The sequence below is a fragment of the Lepus europaeus genome, chromosome 3 (assembly GCF_033115175.1).
Source record: "Lepus europaeus isolate LE1 chromosome 3, mLepTim1.pri, whole genome shotgun sequence".
In the NCBI taxonomy this organism is placed as follows: domain Eukaryota; kingdom Metazoa; phylum Chordata; class Mammalia; order Lagomorpha; family Leporidae; genus Lepus; species Lepus europaeus.
In genome coordinates this window covers 67,308,647-67,323,792 of record NC_084829.1, presented here as the reverse complement: position 1 = coordinate 67,323,792, position 15,146 = coordinate 67,308,647, and the positions used below count along the sequence as shown (strand labels likewise).

General features: G+C 39.0%; 1 protein-coding gene across 1 annotated transcript in view; it reads right to left on the bottom strand.

The window, feature by feature from the left end:
- COL19A1 (collagen type XIX alpha 1 chain) overlaps positions 1-15,146 on the bottom strand; it is a 415,287-nt gene that overhangs the window by 48,328 nt on the left and 351,813 nt on the right. The window contains exons 40-41 of the mRNA XM_062187570.1: positions 14,328-14,381; positions 4,140-4,184 (exon numbers count right to left, since the gene is read on the bottom strand). Coding sequence (XP_062043554.1) covers positions 4,140-4,184; positions 14,328-14,381 — 99 coding nt within the window. The remainder of the gene's footprint in view (positions 1-4,139; positions 4,185-14,327; positions 14,382-15,146) is intronic.

Here is a 15,146-nt window from a genome sequence, read left to right as displayed (position 1 = left end):
CCACAGCGCTGGCCCCTCCATGTTTCTTTTATGATCATACAAATATTTAACTCGACTATAATAGCCAAATAAGGGGATGTTGTCTAAAAGTTACAAATTATGGTTGGTGTTTTATTTTTTGTTCAGACTTAGCAGTGAAATGGAATAAGGCACTTTAAGGGATGGGTTAATGGCTGGGGCCTTGGGTGTATTGTGTGGCCCTGGGTGGGTAGGGTTCCAGTAGGTGTCAGTGGTTGGTGGGTGGTGATTACAATGCCCTTTCCTATCTTTCTCAGTTCCTATGATTCAAGCACATGGTTTCCATCGACTTTCTTATAATGTTTCCTGGACCTGTCCTGCAGAGGCACCTAGCAAGAGGATAAATGGCCTCTTATTCATAAAGCGTGACCACAACATTTTAATTAGAGCATCATGAATGAAGACCAGAATGATCCCTGGGGCTCAGAGAAATGATTTCAACCTTTCCTGGAGCACTTGCTATTCATTTGAAAAGACCTTGATGAGATTAAAACATTTGACACCAGAGAGCAACAAAAATGATTGAGAGGATTGAAGGGCTAGTTTACGAGGAAACATTAGTGGCAATAAAGCTCCACTAATAACAGCAGGCTAAGGGATAACTCAGGCAGGCTGCAGCTTCATCTAAGAAACTTGAAGTAGTCGCCTGAGGAGAACTTTTCTTTTTCATAACTAAAGAATGTTGAAATATGACAAGAACTAAGAAACACAAAAGCTCTTCAAAGCTGTGCTCATACATTAATGCACAGTCACAGGTAGTGGGGGTTTTCTTTATCCCCGTAAAAGTGACTTGGGAAGAAAAAAGTTAAAAAAGTAAATAAGCCAATCCCCAAAAGAGAAATATCATGTTTTCACTGATTTGTGCTAATATAGAGTGCAAAAAAATTTCATGCATGTTAGAAAAATTGACATTTTGAGATTTAATTATTGTTTACAGCCCTAGTCTATACTCCTGAGGAACAGTGGTTTTTCTATTTCCTGCTCATTGAATTTTTTATTTAGTGGAAGGTTAAGCTTGTGATTAGGGAAATATGGTTATCTTATTAGAACTATACCTATGAAATAAATGAAATCTATTCTCTTTATATTAATAAACAATTTTTAAAAAGACTAAAAAAATCAAAAGTATGCCATTGTAAAAATTAGGAGAAAAAAGGAAAGAAGAATGGAGAGAGGGAGGGAAGAAGGATAGGATGGGAAGTATCATTAAGCTCTTAAAACTGCATATATGAAATAGATGAAATTTGTTTCCTCTATAAATAAGAAAAAAATTAAAAAGAAAAATGGAAAACAAAATGAAGTCTGTTAAAATATTTAAAAAAGAGGACTGGCATTGTGGCATAGCAGGTAAAGCTGCCACCTACAATGCTGGCATCCCATATGGGCACTGGTTCAAGACCCAGCTGCCTCACTTCCAATCCAGCTCCATGCTGATGTGTCCTGGGAAGGCAGTGGAAGACAGCCCAAGTACTTGAGCACCTGCACCTATGTCAGTGTCCAAAAGAAGCTCCTGGCTTCAGACTGGCCCAGCTCAGGCCGTGGTGGTCATTTGGAAAATGAACCAGCCGATGAAAGATCTGTCTCTCCCTCTCTCTTTCTGTAATTCTGCCTTTCAAATAAATAAATAATTTTTTTTTGACAGGCAGAGTGGACAGTGAGAGAGAAAGACAGAGAGAAAGGTCTTCCTTTTACCGTTGGTTCATCCTCTAATGGCCGCTGCGGCTGTCGCACTGCGGCCGGCGCACCACGCTGATCCGAAGCCAGGTGTTTCTCCTGGTCTCCCATGTGGGTGCAAACCCAAGCACTTGGGCCATCCTCCACTGCCTTCCCGGGCCATAACAGAGAGCTGGACTGGAAGAGGGGCAACCGGGACAGAATCCGGTGCCCCGACCGGGATTAGAATCCGGGGTGCCGGCACCGCAGGTGGAGGATTAGCCAAGTGAGCCGCAGCGCCAGCCCAAATAAATACATTTTTAAATAAAATAAAATGTAAATAAGAAATTAAAAAATGGAGTACTCAAGGTAGGAGACAGGCAGCTTTATTTTTTAAACTGGAGATTTTAGGAACATGCTGCCCTAGGAATTATGACGCACTCCCAGTCATTCTTATTACTTAGACATAGGTTGATGGATTTAGGAATGTTATCTGTGTTGGGCCAAGGACCTAAATAGACATTTTTCAAAAGAGGAAATACAAACAGCCAACAGACACATGAAAAAATGTTCTGGATCACTACCCATCAGCGAAATGCAAATCAAAACCACAATGGGGTTTTACTTCACCCCGGTTAGAATGGCTCACATAAAGAAATTGACAAACAACAGATGTTGGCGAGGATGTGGGGAAAAAGGGACACTAACCCACTGTTGGTGGGAATGCAAACTGGTAAAGCCACTATGGAAGACAGTGTGGAGATACTTCAGAATCCTGAATTTAACCCTACCATACGACCCAGCCATCCCATTCCTCGGAATTTACACATGGGAAATTAAATTGGCAAACAAAAAAGCTGTCTGCACTTTAAAGTTTATTGCAGCTCAATTCACAACAGCTAAGACATGGAATCAACCTAAATGCCTATCAATGGAAGACAGATAAAGAAATTATGGGATATATACTCTATGGAATACTACGCAGCAGTAAAAAAAAAATGAAATCTGGTCATTTGCAACAAAATGAAGGAATCTGGAAAACATCATGCTGGGTGAACTAAGACAGTCCCAAAGGGACAAATATCATATGTTCTCCCTTATCTGTGACAACTAAGCACCTAAAAGGAAATCTGTAGAAGTGAAACTGACACTATGAGAAGCAATGACTTGATCAGCCCTTGTCCTAACTGTTGAGGAACATCTTACCATTTTATTCTTTTTAGTACTTTTTCTACTTAATACCATTGGTTGAAATCCTTACTTAACACATAATTATTCTTAGGTGTTTAAATCCAATTGAAAATTGATCACTGTTAAAAATAAGAGTAGGAATATGAGAGGGAGAAGATTTACAGTTTGGCACACATTCCCTCAGATTTACCCCTAAGGGTAAAGCTAAAAACTTGCCATGGGACTCCAAATCCCACTGGCAGGTACCAATGCCATCTTACTAGTTAAAGTGATCAGTTTAAGTTCATAACTGGTCATAAAGATAGGATTTAGTGTCAAAAGGATCACATAAAATAAGACCAAGTGTCTGCTAATAATAATTGATGGAATTAAAAAGGAGAGAAAAATTCAACATGGGATGTAGGACATACAGCAGACTCATAGAATGACAAATGCACTCTGGCCTCAGAATCAGCCCTTGAGGCATTTGGATCTGGCTAAAAAGCCCATGAGAGCATTTCAGGCATGGGAAGCCAAGACACTGGGGCAAAAAATGACCTACATGAAAGATCTCTGTGAGAGAGATTCTGGTGGAAAGAAGGGGCCATCAAAGAAGGAGGTACCTTTCTCTGAAGGGAAGAAAGGACTTCCAATTTGATTATGGTCTTGTCTAAATAATATTGGTGTTTGTGGACTCAAGAGGCTTTCATAGCCTTGGCAGCTCATGACAAGAGCCTCGGGTGATCACTGATGTCATAAATAAGAGTGTCAATTGTTAAATCAACAACAGGAGTCACTGGTCACTTGCTCCCCTTGTAGGGACTCTGTCCTTAATGTGTTGTATTATGAGAATTAACTTAAAACTAGTTTTCTTTTTTTTAATTTCAGATGTTTTTTATTCAGAGGTTCTCAAAAGAAATGAAACAGAAAAAGCTAACAATCTGATCAAATGTACAGTTCAAAAATGTCTTTTGGCATTTAACAACAAGTCCTAGGTAAAACTAGTTTTCAAACAGTACTTTATACTTTGTGTATCTATGTGGGTGCAAACTGTTGAAATCTTTACTTAGTATAGAGTTGATTTTCTGTATATAAAGATAATTAAAAGTGAATCTTAATGAAAATGGGATGTTAGAGGGAGTAGGAGGTAGGATGGCTTGGGGTTGGGAGGGTGGGTATGGGAGGAAAACCACTATAATCCAAAAGCTGTACTTATGAAATTTATATTTATTAAATGAAAGCTTTCTATAAAAAAGTAATGTTATCTGTGAGAATAATGAAAGGTAATCTGAACTCACCGATATACCAGCTATTCCTGGGGGACCTGCAGGGCCTCTATCCCCCTGTGGAGATTAAAAAATAAATTACTATGTATAATATTTCTAAACCATTTATGATATAAAATTAATGCTCAAATATAATTTTGATTTTATAACTGTTAATCAATATTAGCTGATGTAAAGCTAGAGAGTAGATGGGAAAACAACAAGATGAATAGCCAATTGAACCTGTTAACAACTTTTATTTTCACAAAACCAATATAAATAAAGTCTTAAAACAAGCATTCATATAACTTTACAATATTTTTAAAAAAATATTAATTTGAAAAGAAAGAGCTAAAAAGAGGAAGACAGAAGGACAGAGAACTCACTGGTTCACTTCCCAAATGCCAGGAATGTCAGAGGTTAGGTTTGGGCCAAAGCTGGGAGCCAGGAACTTAATTCAGGTCTCCCACGTGGGTGGCAGGAAGCCAATTACTTGGTTCATCATGGCTGCCTCTCAGGGTCTGCCTCAGCAGGAAACTGGAGTCTGGAGCCGGAGCTGGGAATTGAACCCAGGTACTCTAATGTGGGACGTGTGGATCACAACCACTAGGCTAAAAGCCTGTTTGATAATGGTATCCCATATATACTTATAGCTAAAATTAATATTTTTCCCAACACATTTGGAGCATCTTCTGACAAGCTTTTCCTATACTTGACTCAATGTATATAATATTAGAATAAAAAGGTAGAGAACTAAGAATCTGTAGTTCTTGTGATTTGACCCATCAAAAAATCCTTTGAATTTCTCTGAACAACACAGTGAATTCTTTCTCAAGAGGCAGTGTGGTGTTTTAGATAAAACTGATAGTGCTGAAAGTAGTAGTGAATATATATGGGATAATAAAATGGCAATTTGTTGGGCAGAACCTACATTAAAAAAACACCATAACTTCACTTGGGGATATAAAAGAAGACTTGATTAAAAGAAGAGCTATACTTTGTTCTTGGTGGGCAAGACAATGTTGTAAAGGTGTCATTGTTGCCCACACTGATTTATAAATTTAATGCAATTCGTACAAAATTGTAGTTTGATCAAATGATATTAAAGTTCACCTGGAATAATAAATGAATGAGATAAGATAAAAAAGAATAATAAAGATACCAGCACCATCAATATTTAAATATGTAATAAAGCTGTGATAACTGGAGTAATGGCATAAAATTAGCAGTGTAACAATAAAAAATAATGAATCAGATATAGATAAGAAATCATAATAGGACTTTAGTAAAGAAAAGTTTGCATTATTCAACAAATAGTGCAAATAAATAATTACCTTGCAAAAAGTTTGATTCCTCTCTTTACACTAAATCCCACATAAATTTCATATAAATTAACATAAAAAATAACGTGACCATAAAATAGTAAGAAGACTACACTAGCTGATCTTTGTTGAAATGAATGTAAAAGTCATTTTGTTTCTTTGTTGAAATGAATGTAAAAGTCATTTTGTTCATAAAAACAGGAAATCATAAAGAAAATTTGTGTTAGATATCACTATGTAAAGTTACATTTTTAATAATATTAAACAGAAATGCAAGGCAAAGGCCAACTAGAATAAAAAATCCAACATCCAAAATGGAAGTAATATCTTTTGGGACCAGCACTGTGGCATACGGGGTAAAGTTGCCAACCCTAAGGGAACTTGCTTAAGTCCTGGCTGCTCCACTTCTGATCCAGTTTCCTACTAATTGCCTAAAAAAAGCAGTGGAAGATAGCACAAGTGCCTGGGGCCCTGCACCCATGTGCAAGACCCCGAAGAAGTTTCTGGCTCCTGGCTTTTGCCTGGCCTACCCCTGGCCATTGCAGCTATCAGGGAGTGAACCAGTGAATGGAAGATCTCTCCCCGTCTCTCTCTCTCTCTCTCTCTCTTTCAAATAAATAAATCTTAAAAAAATAGTTATCTTTCACATATGAAGCATAGACACTGTCAAAAAGAAAAATGTAATGGAAAGTTTATATCAACAGGTGCCTACATAAAGAAATTGGAAAGGCACCAAATAGATGAGCTTTCAAGTCCTCTCAAGGATCTAGAAAACCTGCAGCAAACCAGACCCAAATCTAGTAGGAGAAGAGAAATAATTAAAATCAGAGAAGAAGGCCGGCGCCGCGGCTCACTAGGCTAATCCTCCGCCTTGCGGCGCCGACACACCGGATTCTGTCCCAGTTTCCCCTCTTCCAGGCCAGCTCTCTGCTGTGGCCAGGGAGTACAGTGGAGGATGGCCCAAGTCCTTGGGCCCTGCACCCCATGGGAGACCAGGAGAAGCACCTGGCTCCTGCCATCGGATCAGCGCGGTGCGCCGGCTGCAGCACGCCAACCGCGGTGGCCATTGGAGGGTGAACCAACGGCAAAAAGGAAGACCTTTCTCTCTGTCTCTCTCTCTCTCTGTCCACTCTGCCTGTCAAAAATAAAAAAAAAATCAGAGAAGAAATCAACAGGATTGAATAAAAAAAAATTACAAAAAATCAGCCAAACAAGGAGCTGGTTTTTTGAAAAAATAAACAAAATTGACACCCCATTGGCCCAACTAACTAAAAAAAGAAGAGAAAAGACCCAAATCAATAAAATCAGAGATGAAAAAGGAAATATAACAACAGACACCACAGAAATAAAAAGAATCATCAGAAATTACTATAAGGACTTGTATGCCAACAAACAGGGAAATCTATCAGAAATGGATAGATCCCTGGACACATGCAACCTACCTAAATTGAACCAGGAAGACACAGAAAACCTAAAAAGGCCCATAACTGAGACAGAAATTGAAACAGTAATAAAGGCCCTCCCAACAAAGAAAAACCCAGGACCAGATGGATTCACTGCTGAATTCTACCAGACATTTAAAGAAGAACTAACTCCAATTCTTCTCAAACTATTCAGAACAATCGAAAAAGAGGGAATCCTCCCAAATTCTTTCTATGAAGCCAGCATCACCTTAATTCCTAAGCTGGAAAAAGATGCAGCATTGAAAGAGAATTACAGACCAATATCCCTGATGAACATAGATGCAAAAATCCTCAATAAAATTCTGGCCAATAGAATGCAACAACACATCAGGAAGATCATCCACCCAGACCAAGTGGGATTTATCCCTGGTATGCAGGGATGGTTCAATGTTCACAAAACAAACAACGTGATACACCACATTAACAGACTGCAGAAGAAAAATCATATGATTCTCTCAATAGATACAGAGAAAGCATTTGATAAAATACAACACCCTTTCATGATGAAAACTCTAAGCAAACTGGGTATGGAAGGAACATTCCTCAATACAATCAAAGCAATTTATGAAAAACCCACGCCCAGCATCCTATTGAATGGGGAAAAGTTGGAAGCATTTCCGCTGAGATCTGGTACCAGACAGGGATGCCCACTCTCACCACCGCTATTCAATATAGTTCTGGAAGTTTTAGCCAGAGCTATTAGGCAAGAAAAAGAAATTAAGGCGATACAAATTGGGAAGGAAGAACTCAAACTATCCCTCTTTGCAGATGATATGATTCTTTATTTAGGGGATCCAAAGAACTATACTAAGAGACTATTGGAACTCATAGAAGAGTTTGGCAAAGTAGCAAGATATAAAATCAATGCACAAAAATCAACAGCCTTTGTATACACACGTAATGCCACAGCTGAGGAAGAACTTCTAAGATCAATCTCATTCACAATAGCTACAAAAACAATCAAATACGTTGGAATAAACTTAACCAAGGACGTTAAAGATCTCTATGATGAAAATTACAAAACCTTAAAGAAAGAAATAGAAGAGGATACCAAAAAATGGAAAAATCTGTCATGCTCATGGATTGGAAGAATCAACATCATCAAAATGTCCATTCTCCCAAAAGCAATTTATAGATTCAATGCAATATCAATCAAAATACCAAAGACATTCTTCTCAGATCTGGAAAAAATGATGCTGAAATTCATATGGAGACACAGGAGACCTCAAATAGCCAAAGCAATCCTGTACAATAAAAACAAAGCCGGAGGCATCACAATACCAGATTTCAGGACATACTACAGGGCAGGTGTAATCAAAACAGCATGGTACTGGTACAGAAACAGATGGCTAGACCAATGGAACAGAATAGAAACACCAGAAATCAATCCAAACATCTACAGCCAACTTATATTTGATCAAGGATTTCAAACTTATATTTGATCTGGAGTAAGGACAGTCTATTCAATAAATGGTGCTGGGAAAACTGGATCTCCATGTGCAGAATCATGAAGCAAGACCCATACCTTTCACCTTACACAAAAATTCACTCAACATGGATTAAAGACTTAAATCTATGACCTGACACCTTCAAATTATTAGAGAGCATTGGAGAAACCCTGCAAGATATAGGTACCGGCAAAGACTTCCTAGAAAAGACCCTGGAGGCGCAGGCAGTCAAAGCCAAAATTAACTATTGGGGTTGCATCAAATTGAGAAGTTTCTGTACTGCAAAAGAAACAGTCAGGAGAGTGAAGAGGCAACCAGCAGAATGGGAAAAAATATTTGCAAACTACACAACAGATAAAGGGTTGATAACCAGAATCTACAAAGAAGTCAAGAAACTCCACAACAACAGAACAAACAACACACTTAAGAGATGGGCCAAGGACCTCAATAGACTTTTTTCAAAAGAGGAAATACAAACAGCCAACAGACACATGAAAAAATGTTCAAGATCACTAGCAATCAGGGAAATGCAAATCAAAACCACAATGAGGTTTCACCTCAGCCTGGTGAGAATGGCTCACATACAGAAATCTACCAACAATAGATGCTGGAGAGGATGTGGGGAAAAAGGGACACTAACCCACTGTTGGTGGGAATGCAAACTGGTAAAGCCACTATGGAAGTCAGTCTGAAGATTCCTCAGAAACCTGAATATAACCCTACCATACAATCCAGCCATCCCACTCCTTGGAATTTACCCAAAGGAAATTAAATTGGCAAACAAAAAGCTGTCTGCACATTAATGTATATTGCAACTCAATTCACAATAGCTAAGACCTGGAACCAACCCAAATGCCCATCAACATTAGACTGGATAAAGAAATGATGGGACATGTACTCTATAGAATACTATACAGCAGTCAAAAACAATGAAATCCGGTCATTTGCAACAAGATGGAGGAATCCGGGAAACATTATGCTGATTGAATTAGGCCAGTCCCAAAGAGACAAATATCATATGTTCTCCCTGATCGGCGACAACTAACTGAGCACCAAAGGGGAAACCTCTTGAAGTGAAATGGGCACTATGAGAAACAGTGACTTAATCAGCTCTTGTCCTGACTGTTGATGTACAATGTAATACTTTATCCATTTTAGTATTTTTTTTTGTTCTGTTCTAGTACTAGTGGTTGAACTCTGTAATTAACACACAATTATTCTTAGGTGTTTAAATTTTAACTGAAAAGTGGTCCCTGTTAAATTTAAGAGTGGGAATAAGAGAGGGGGAGATGTACAATTTGGGACATGCTCAATCGGACTTGCCCCAAATGGTGGAGTTAGAAACATGCCAGGGGATTCCAATTCAATCCCATCAAGGTGGCATGTGCCAATGCCATCTCACTAGTCCAAGTGATCAATTTCAGTTCACATTCGATGGCTCGGATAGGTCTAAGAATCAAAGGGATCACACAAACAAGACAAGTATCTGCTAATACTAACTGATAGAATCAAAAAGGGAGAGAAAGATCCAACATGGGAAGTGGGATACACAGCAGACTCATAGAATGGCAGATGTCCTAAACAACACTCTGGCCTCAGAATCAGCCCTTAAGGCATTCGGATCTGGCTGAAGAGCCCATGAGAGTATTGTAGGCATGGAAAGCCAAGATACCATGGAAAAGAAAAAAAAAAAAGAAGAAGACCTAAATGCAAGATCTCTGGGAGTGAGATCCCAGTGGAAAGAACGGGGCCATCAAAGAAGGAGGTACCTTTCTCTGAAGGGAGGAGAGAACTTCCACTTTGACTATGACCCTGTTGGAATAAGATCGAAGTCGGTGAACTCAAAAGGCTTCCATAGCCTTGGCAACTCATGACTAAAGCCTAGGGAGATTACTGACGCGATGAACAAGAGTGTCAAATTGTTAAATCAACAACAGGAGTCACTGTGTACTTACTTCTCATGTGGGAATCTGTCCTTAATGTGTTGTCCAGTGTGAAGCAATGCTATAACTAGTACTGAAACTGTATTTTACACTTTGTGTTTCTGTGTGGGTGCAAACTGATGAAATCTTTACTTAATATAAACTAAATCGATCTTCTGTATATAAAGATAATTGGAAATGAATCTTGATGTGAATTGAAGGGGAGAGGGAGAGGGAGATAGGAGGGGTGCGAGTGGGAGGGAAATTATGGTGGGGGGGAAAGCCATTGTAATGCATAAACTGTACTTTGGAAATTGATATTTACTAAATAAAAAAAAGAAAATTTGGCAAAGAATGTAATAGGTAATTTTCATCAGTTTCACTTTATTCCTTTTTAAATAATTTTTTCACTCTTGAAATTAATATACTGAGCTTTCTATTCAATATTTGCATGCCTGATAGATTAATATTGACTACTTTCAACATTCGAGTCTCTCATTTCCTAATCATTCACCTATAATAATTTTGATTCTTATTCTCATAGTTACACCTGAAACCTTATCAACAAAAATATACACCCCTTCCCTAATCTTAATTTCATACATTTCAACTTTGGACCACAACTTCCCATCCTTCTAACTCACTCCTTTTATTTCCTTGAATCCCAAGACCTATCTATCTATTGATAGCCCAATTATTATTCCTCACTCCCTGGATGGCTGTCTCCTTTCTTTGCCAGCTTTAAAGTCCATGGTGGTTGTTACAATTGCTTCTTTGTGCACACCACTAACCCTGTCATCACATTCTTGCATTTAGCACATCACTTGTCAAAACCAGAACATTGCTTAAATCCAACACCCCTCCTGTTCTGAGCCTTTACTTGAATGTTTATAGATGACACAAGTATCTCACCAGCTGGTCTCCCTTCAGTTCATGATTGTAAACTGGAAGGGACTCCTAAGGCTACTAAGCCATCATGTTTCTGAAGTCCCTGAGCTAACAAACCCTCCCTTCCAGAAGATTTTCCCCTGACATCCCCAACCTCTTTCCCTTGCCTCACTGTCATATGATTACTTGATTTTCTCCATCTCAGAGAAAAACTTAAGTGATCAGAAAGAAAAAGCTCTGATAAGTTCCAACAATACATCTTCCTCCACATCAGTACCTGTCCCCCATCCTTTGCTTTCCAACTGTTACTCTAGGTGAGATATCTCTGTTCTTCTCTGAAGTCAACCCCCACATTCATTCACTAGGCTCCTTTCTCTTGTAGCTGTTTAAAGATATTATTCTAGCCGTTCTCTCTTCTCTTTCTCCCTGTCCCCATATCACCACACCAGTTCTCCTCTTCTCTACTGGATCATTCTTCAGCACATAAACATTCTGGAATTTGTATGGTCTTAAAGAATTCATCTTATAAAATCATGACTCTACTTCCTCCAGCAGCCTCTGGATCATATCTTTGCTTTTCTTTGCAGCAAAACTTATTGAGCATTGTTTATACTGTACCTTCTGTCTCTAATCAGAGTTTCTCATTCTTTCTTAAATGCATTCAAGTGAAGAAGTTGCTCTTGCCAGTACAAATACTAATAATATCTCTGGTCAAAGACACCCATGATTTCTGTTGTTAAATAAATTGTCAATATTTGGATGTTCTACTTGACCCCATCCCCATGCTACTTTGACCTATTTGCAGTATTTGGGACAGGTGATCAATCCCTTTTTCTGAACTATCTTCACTTGACTTCCAGGGAACCAAAATTTCCTCCTACCTCCCTGGTCATATCTCCATCTACTTTCTTTTTTTTATTTTTTATTTCATAAATGTGAATTTACAAAGTGCAAGTTTTGTATTGTTGTGCCCCCCCCAACCTCCCTCCCTCCCATGGCCCTCCCCTCTCCCTCTCCCATCCCGCCCTTTATCGAGTTTCATTTTCAATTACCTTCATATACTGAAGATCAACTTAAATATATACTAAGCAAGGATTTCAACAGGCTGCACTCACACAACCGCACAAGGTACAGGGTACTGTTCGACTAGTAGTATTGTCTTTACGTTTCATAGTAAAACACATTAAGGACAGAGATCCTACATGGGGAGCATGTACCCAGTGACTCCCGTTGTTGATTTAACAATTGGCACTCTTATTTATGACGTCAGCAATCACCCGAGACTCTTGCTATGAGCTGTCTAGGCTATGGAAGTCCCTTGAGTTCACCAACTCTGAACTTGTTTAGTCAAGGCCATGTCACAGTGGAGGTTCCTTCCTCCCTTCAGAGAAAGGCGCCTCTCTCCATTTCCTTTCAAAATTTCATTTTCTTTCTAATCTCTTAATGTTGGAGGTTCTCAGGACTCAGTCTTTGAAACTCTTCTCTCTTTAAAAAAAAAATACATTGTTGTTCCCTTGATCATCTTATCTAGTCTCCTTGCTTTAAGAGAGCATGCATATGCTTAGGACAGCCCACTCTGTATCTCCACTTAGATTTCTTTCCAAAAGAAATCTGCCAACTCAATACATCTACTTTGCTGTCCAGCAGGTATCTCCCAATTTGGCCTCATGTCCAAAATTAAACTCTTGATCATCCTTGCCCCTAACAATGGGCTCTGTGCACAGCACTCCTTATTTCAGATGATGACAGGTTTATCAGTTGCTCATGCCCTAAAATTTGAAGACATCTTCTCTTTATGCTCTCATATCCACATATAATCAATCAGAAAATCCTGCCAGCTCCATCTTCAAAATATATCCAGGACCCAGTCACTTTTCACTACCTCCAATGTTTTCACTCTGATCTGAGACAATCTCCACTCCCACTCAGATAACTACATAGTTTTTCTAACTGGTTTTCCTGCTTCTGTTATTGCTTCCAATAGCGGGTTGTATCATTTTTTTCAGAAACCACCAATGGCTCTGCGTTTCACTCAGAGCAAAAGATAAAGTCATTACAATGTCTGATAATCTTCTTTATTAGTACTTCTCAAATCACCTGGGGTAAAGGAACAGTTTCTTATTAATTTTCTAATATTCACAAACTAAGGTAAGTCTACTGATTACATGTTTGTGAGGCAATTTGAGACAAATTACTGGACATATTTTTAGATGCTTACTTTCAACTATTGTACTGACCTTGGTGTAGAACCTATAACAAAATTTACAGACTGGCAATGGTCCTCTGCTGGTCACACTTTGAGTAGCATGGCTCCTCTGATGGGGCCACTCCTTCCCTCACCTCTCTGACCACTCCTACAACTCTCTCCTCCCTCACTCAGCTAGTCTTCTTGGATGTAACAGAACACCTCATGTCCCAGAGTCTTTAGACCTGTTGTTTCCTCTTCTGGGAATATTCCTCATTCAGACGAGAAGGGACTTGGCTGCCTCCTGTAACCTCCTTCAAGTCTTGGTTCAGATCTTGCCTTTGGAGAGCACCCTATTTAAAAACACAACCCTTATCTCCACCCCAGTACTCTGATTCCCCTTAATGTGTTCTACAATTTCTTTCTTTCTATAGCATTTACCAACAATGTTATTTACATTTTATTATGTGTATCCTTTTGGTTTAGGTACTCTTGTTAGAATATAAGTTCCCTGACCATGGAGAGTTTTGTCTGTTTTGTTCCTTTATGTATGCCCCCTATCTAAAACAGGTACACAGTAAACATTTTTAAAAAAGATTTTGCATCTGCTTCCTAAAAATCATTTTTATTATTGTTCATTTTATTGGAAAGGCAGAGAAACATAGAAAGACTGAGATAGAGAGTCAGAGAAAGATCTTCCATCTACCTGCAACATCTGGGGTTCAAACATGCTTTAACTATAGAGCCTAGAACTTTATCCAGGTATCCCCTGTGGGTAGCAGGAACTCAAGTACTTGAGCCATTGTCTGCTGCTCCTCAGGATTTTCATCAGCGGAAAGTTGAATGAGAAGTGAAAAGGCCAGACTAGAACCAGGCATTTTAACATGAGTTATGGGTGTCCCAGGCAGCATCTTAACCACTATGCCAAATGCCCACCTCAGTAACCATTTTTAATGCTTAATGAATCAGCAGTTTTCTAACCCCTGTGCTTACCTTTATGCCTGGAAATCCTTCTAGTCCCGGCAATCCCATTGCACCAGGCTCTCCCTATTAGATATGAACATAAGAAATGCAAGAGCGATGATCAAACAGTTAAGTATTGGTTTCAAAAGCAAAGATGTTTTTGTCTATATTTTTTACCCCAAACATGGCTTTGTAATTTAGTAAGTAAATTATATACTCTATTTTCAAGCAATGCATTATTGTATTTGATGTTCAAAAATAGTTTGAGAATGCAACCTATTCTCCAGAGAGGCGTATTTTCTAATTAATCATTTTTATTTTGATTAAGAATCTAATTAGAATGAATCCCTCTAGTCAGTGATAACTTCAATTTCAATAAGAATTAGAAAGAAAAGCCAAGCTTTAATAAAATTTGCTAATTTGTGAGATATCTGGGCCTTCTAGTTCATCAGAGAATAGGATTAAACTCTGTAAGAGTGTATGAACAGGAGGATCTCAAAGCATAGTTTGTCATCCTTAAGTACTCTCTGTAGCTGGACATGAGTTGCAAACACTTAAGAGGATAAACCCAGAGAAGCATCTTCAGGGATTCCTTAAGTCATTGCTCAAGCTGATAGGTCACTGAAATGGGACAGGGAAGTATTTTCCATTAAAAAACAAAAAACAAGGCCAGCGCCGCAGCTCAATAGGCTAATCCTCCACCTTGCAGCGCCAGCACACCGGGTTCTAGTCCCGGTTGGGGCGCCAGATTCTGTCCCAGGCCAGCTCTCTGCTGTGGCCAGGGAGTGCAGTGGAGGATGGCCCAAGTGCTTGGGCCCTGCACCCCATGGGAGACCAGGAGAAGCACCT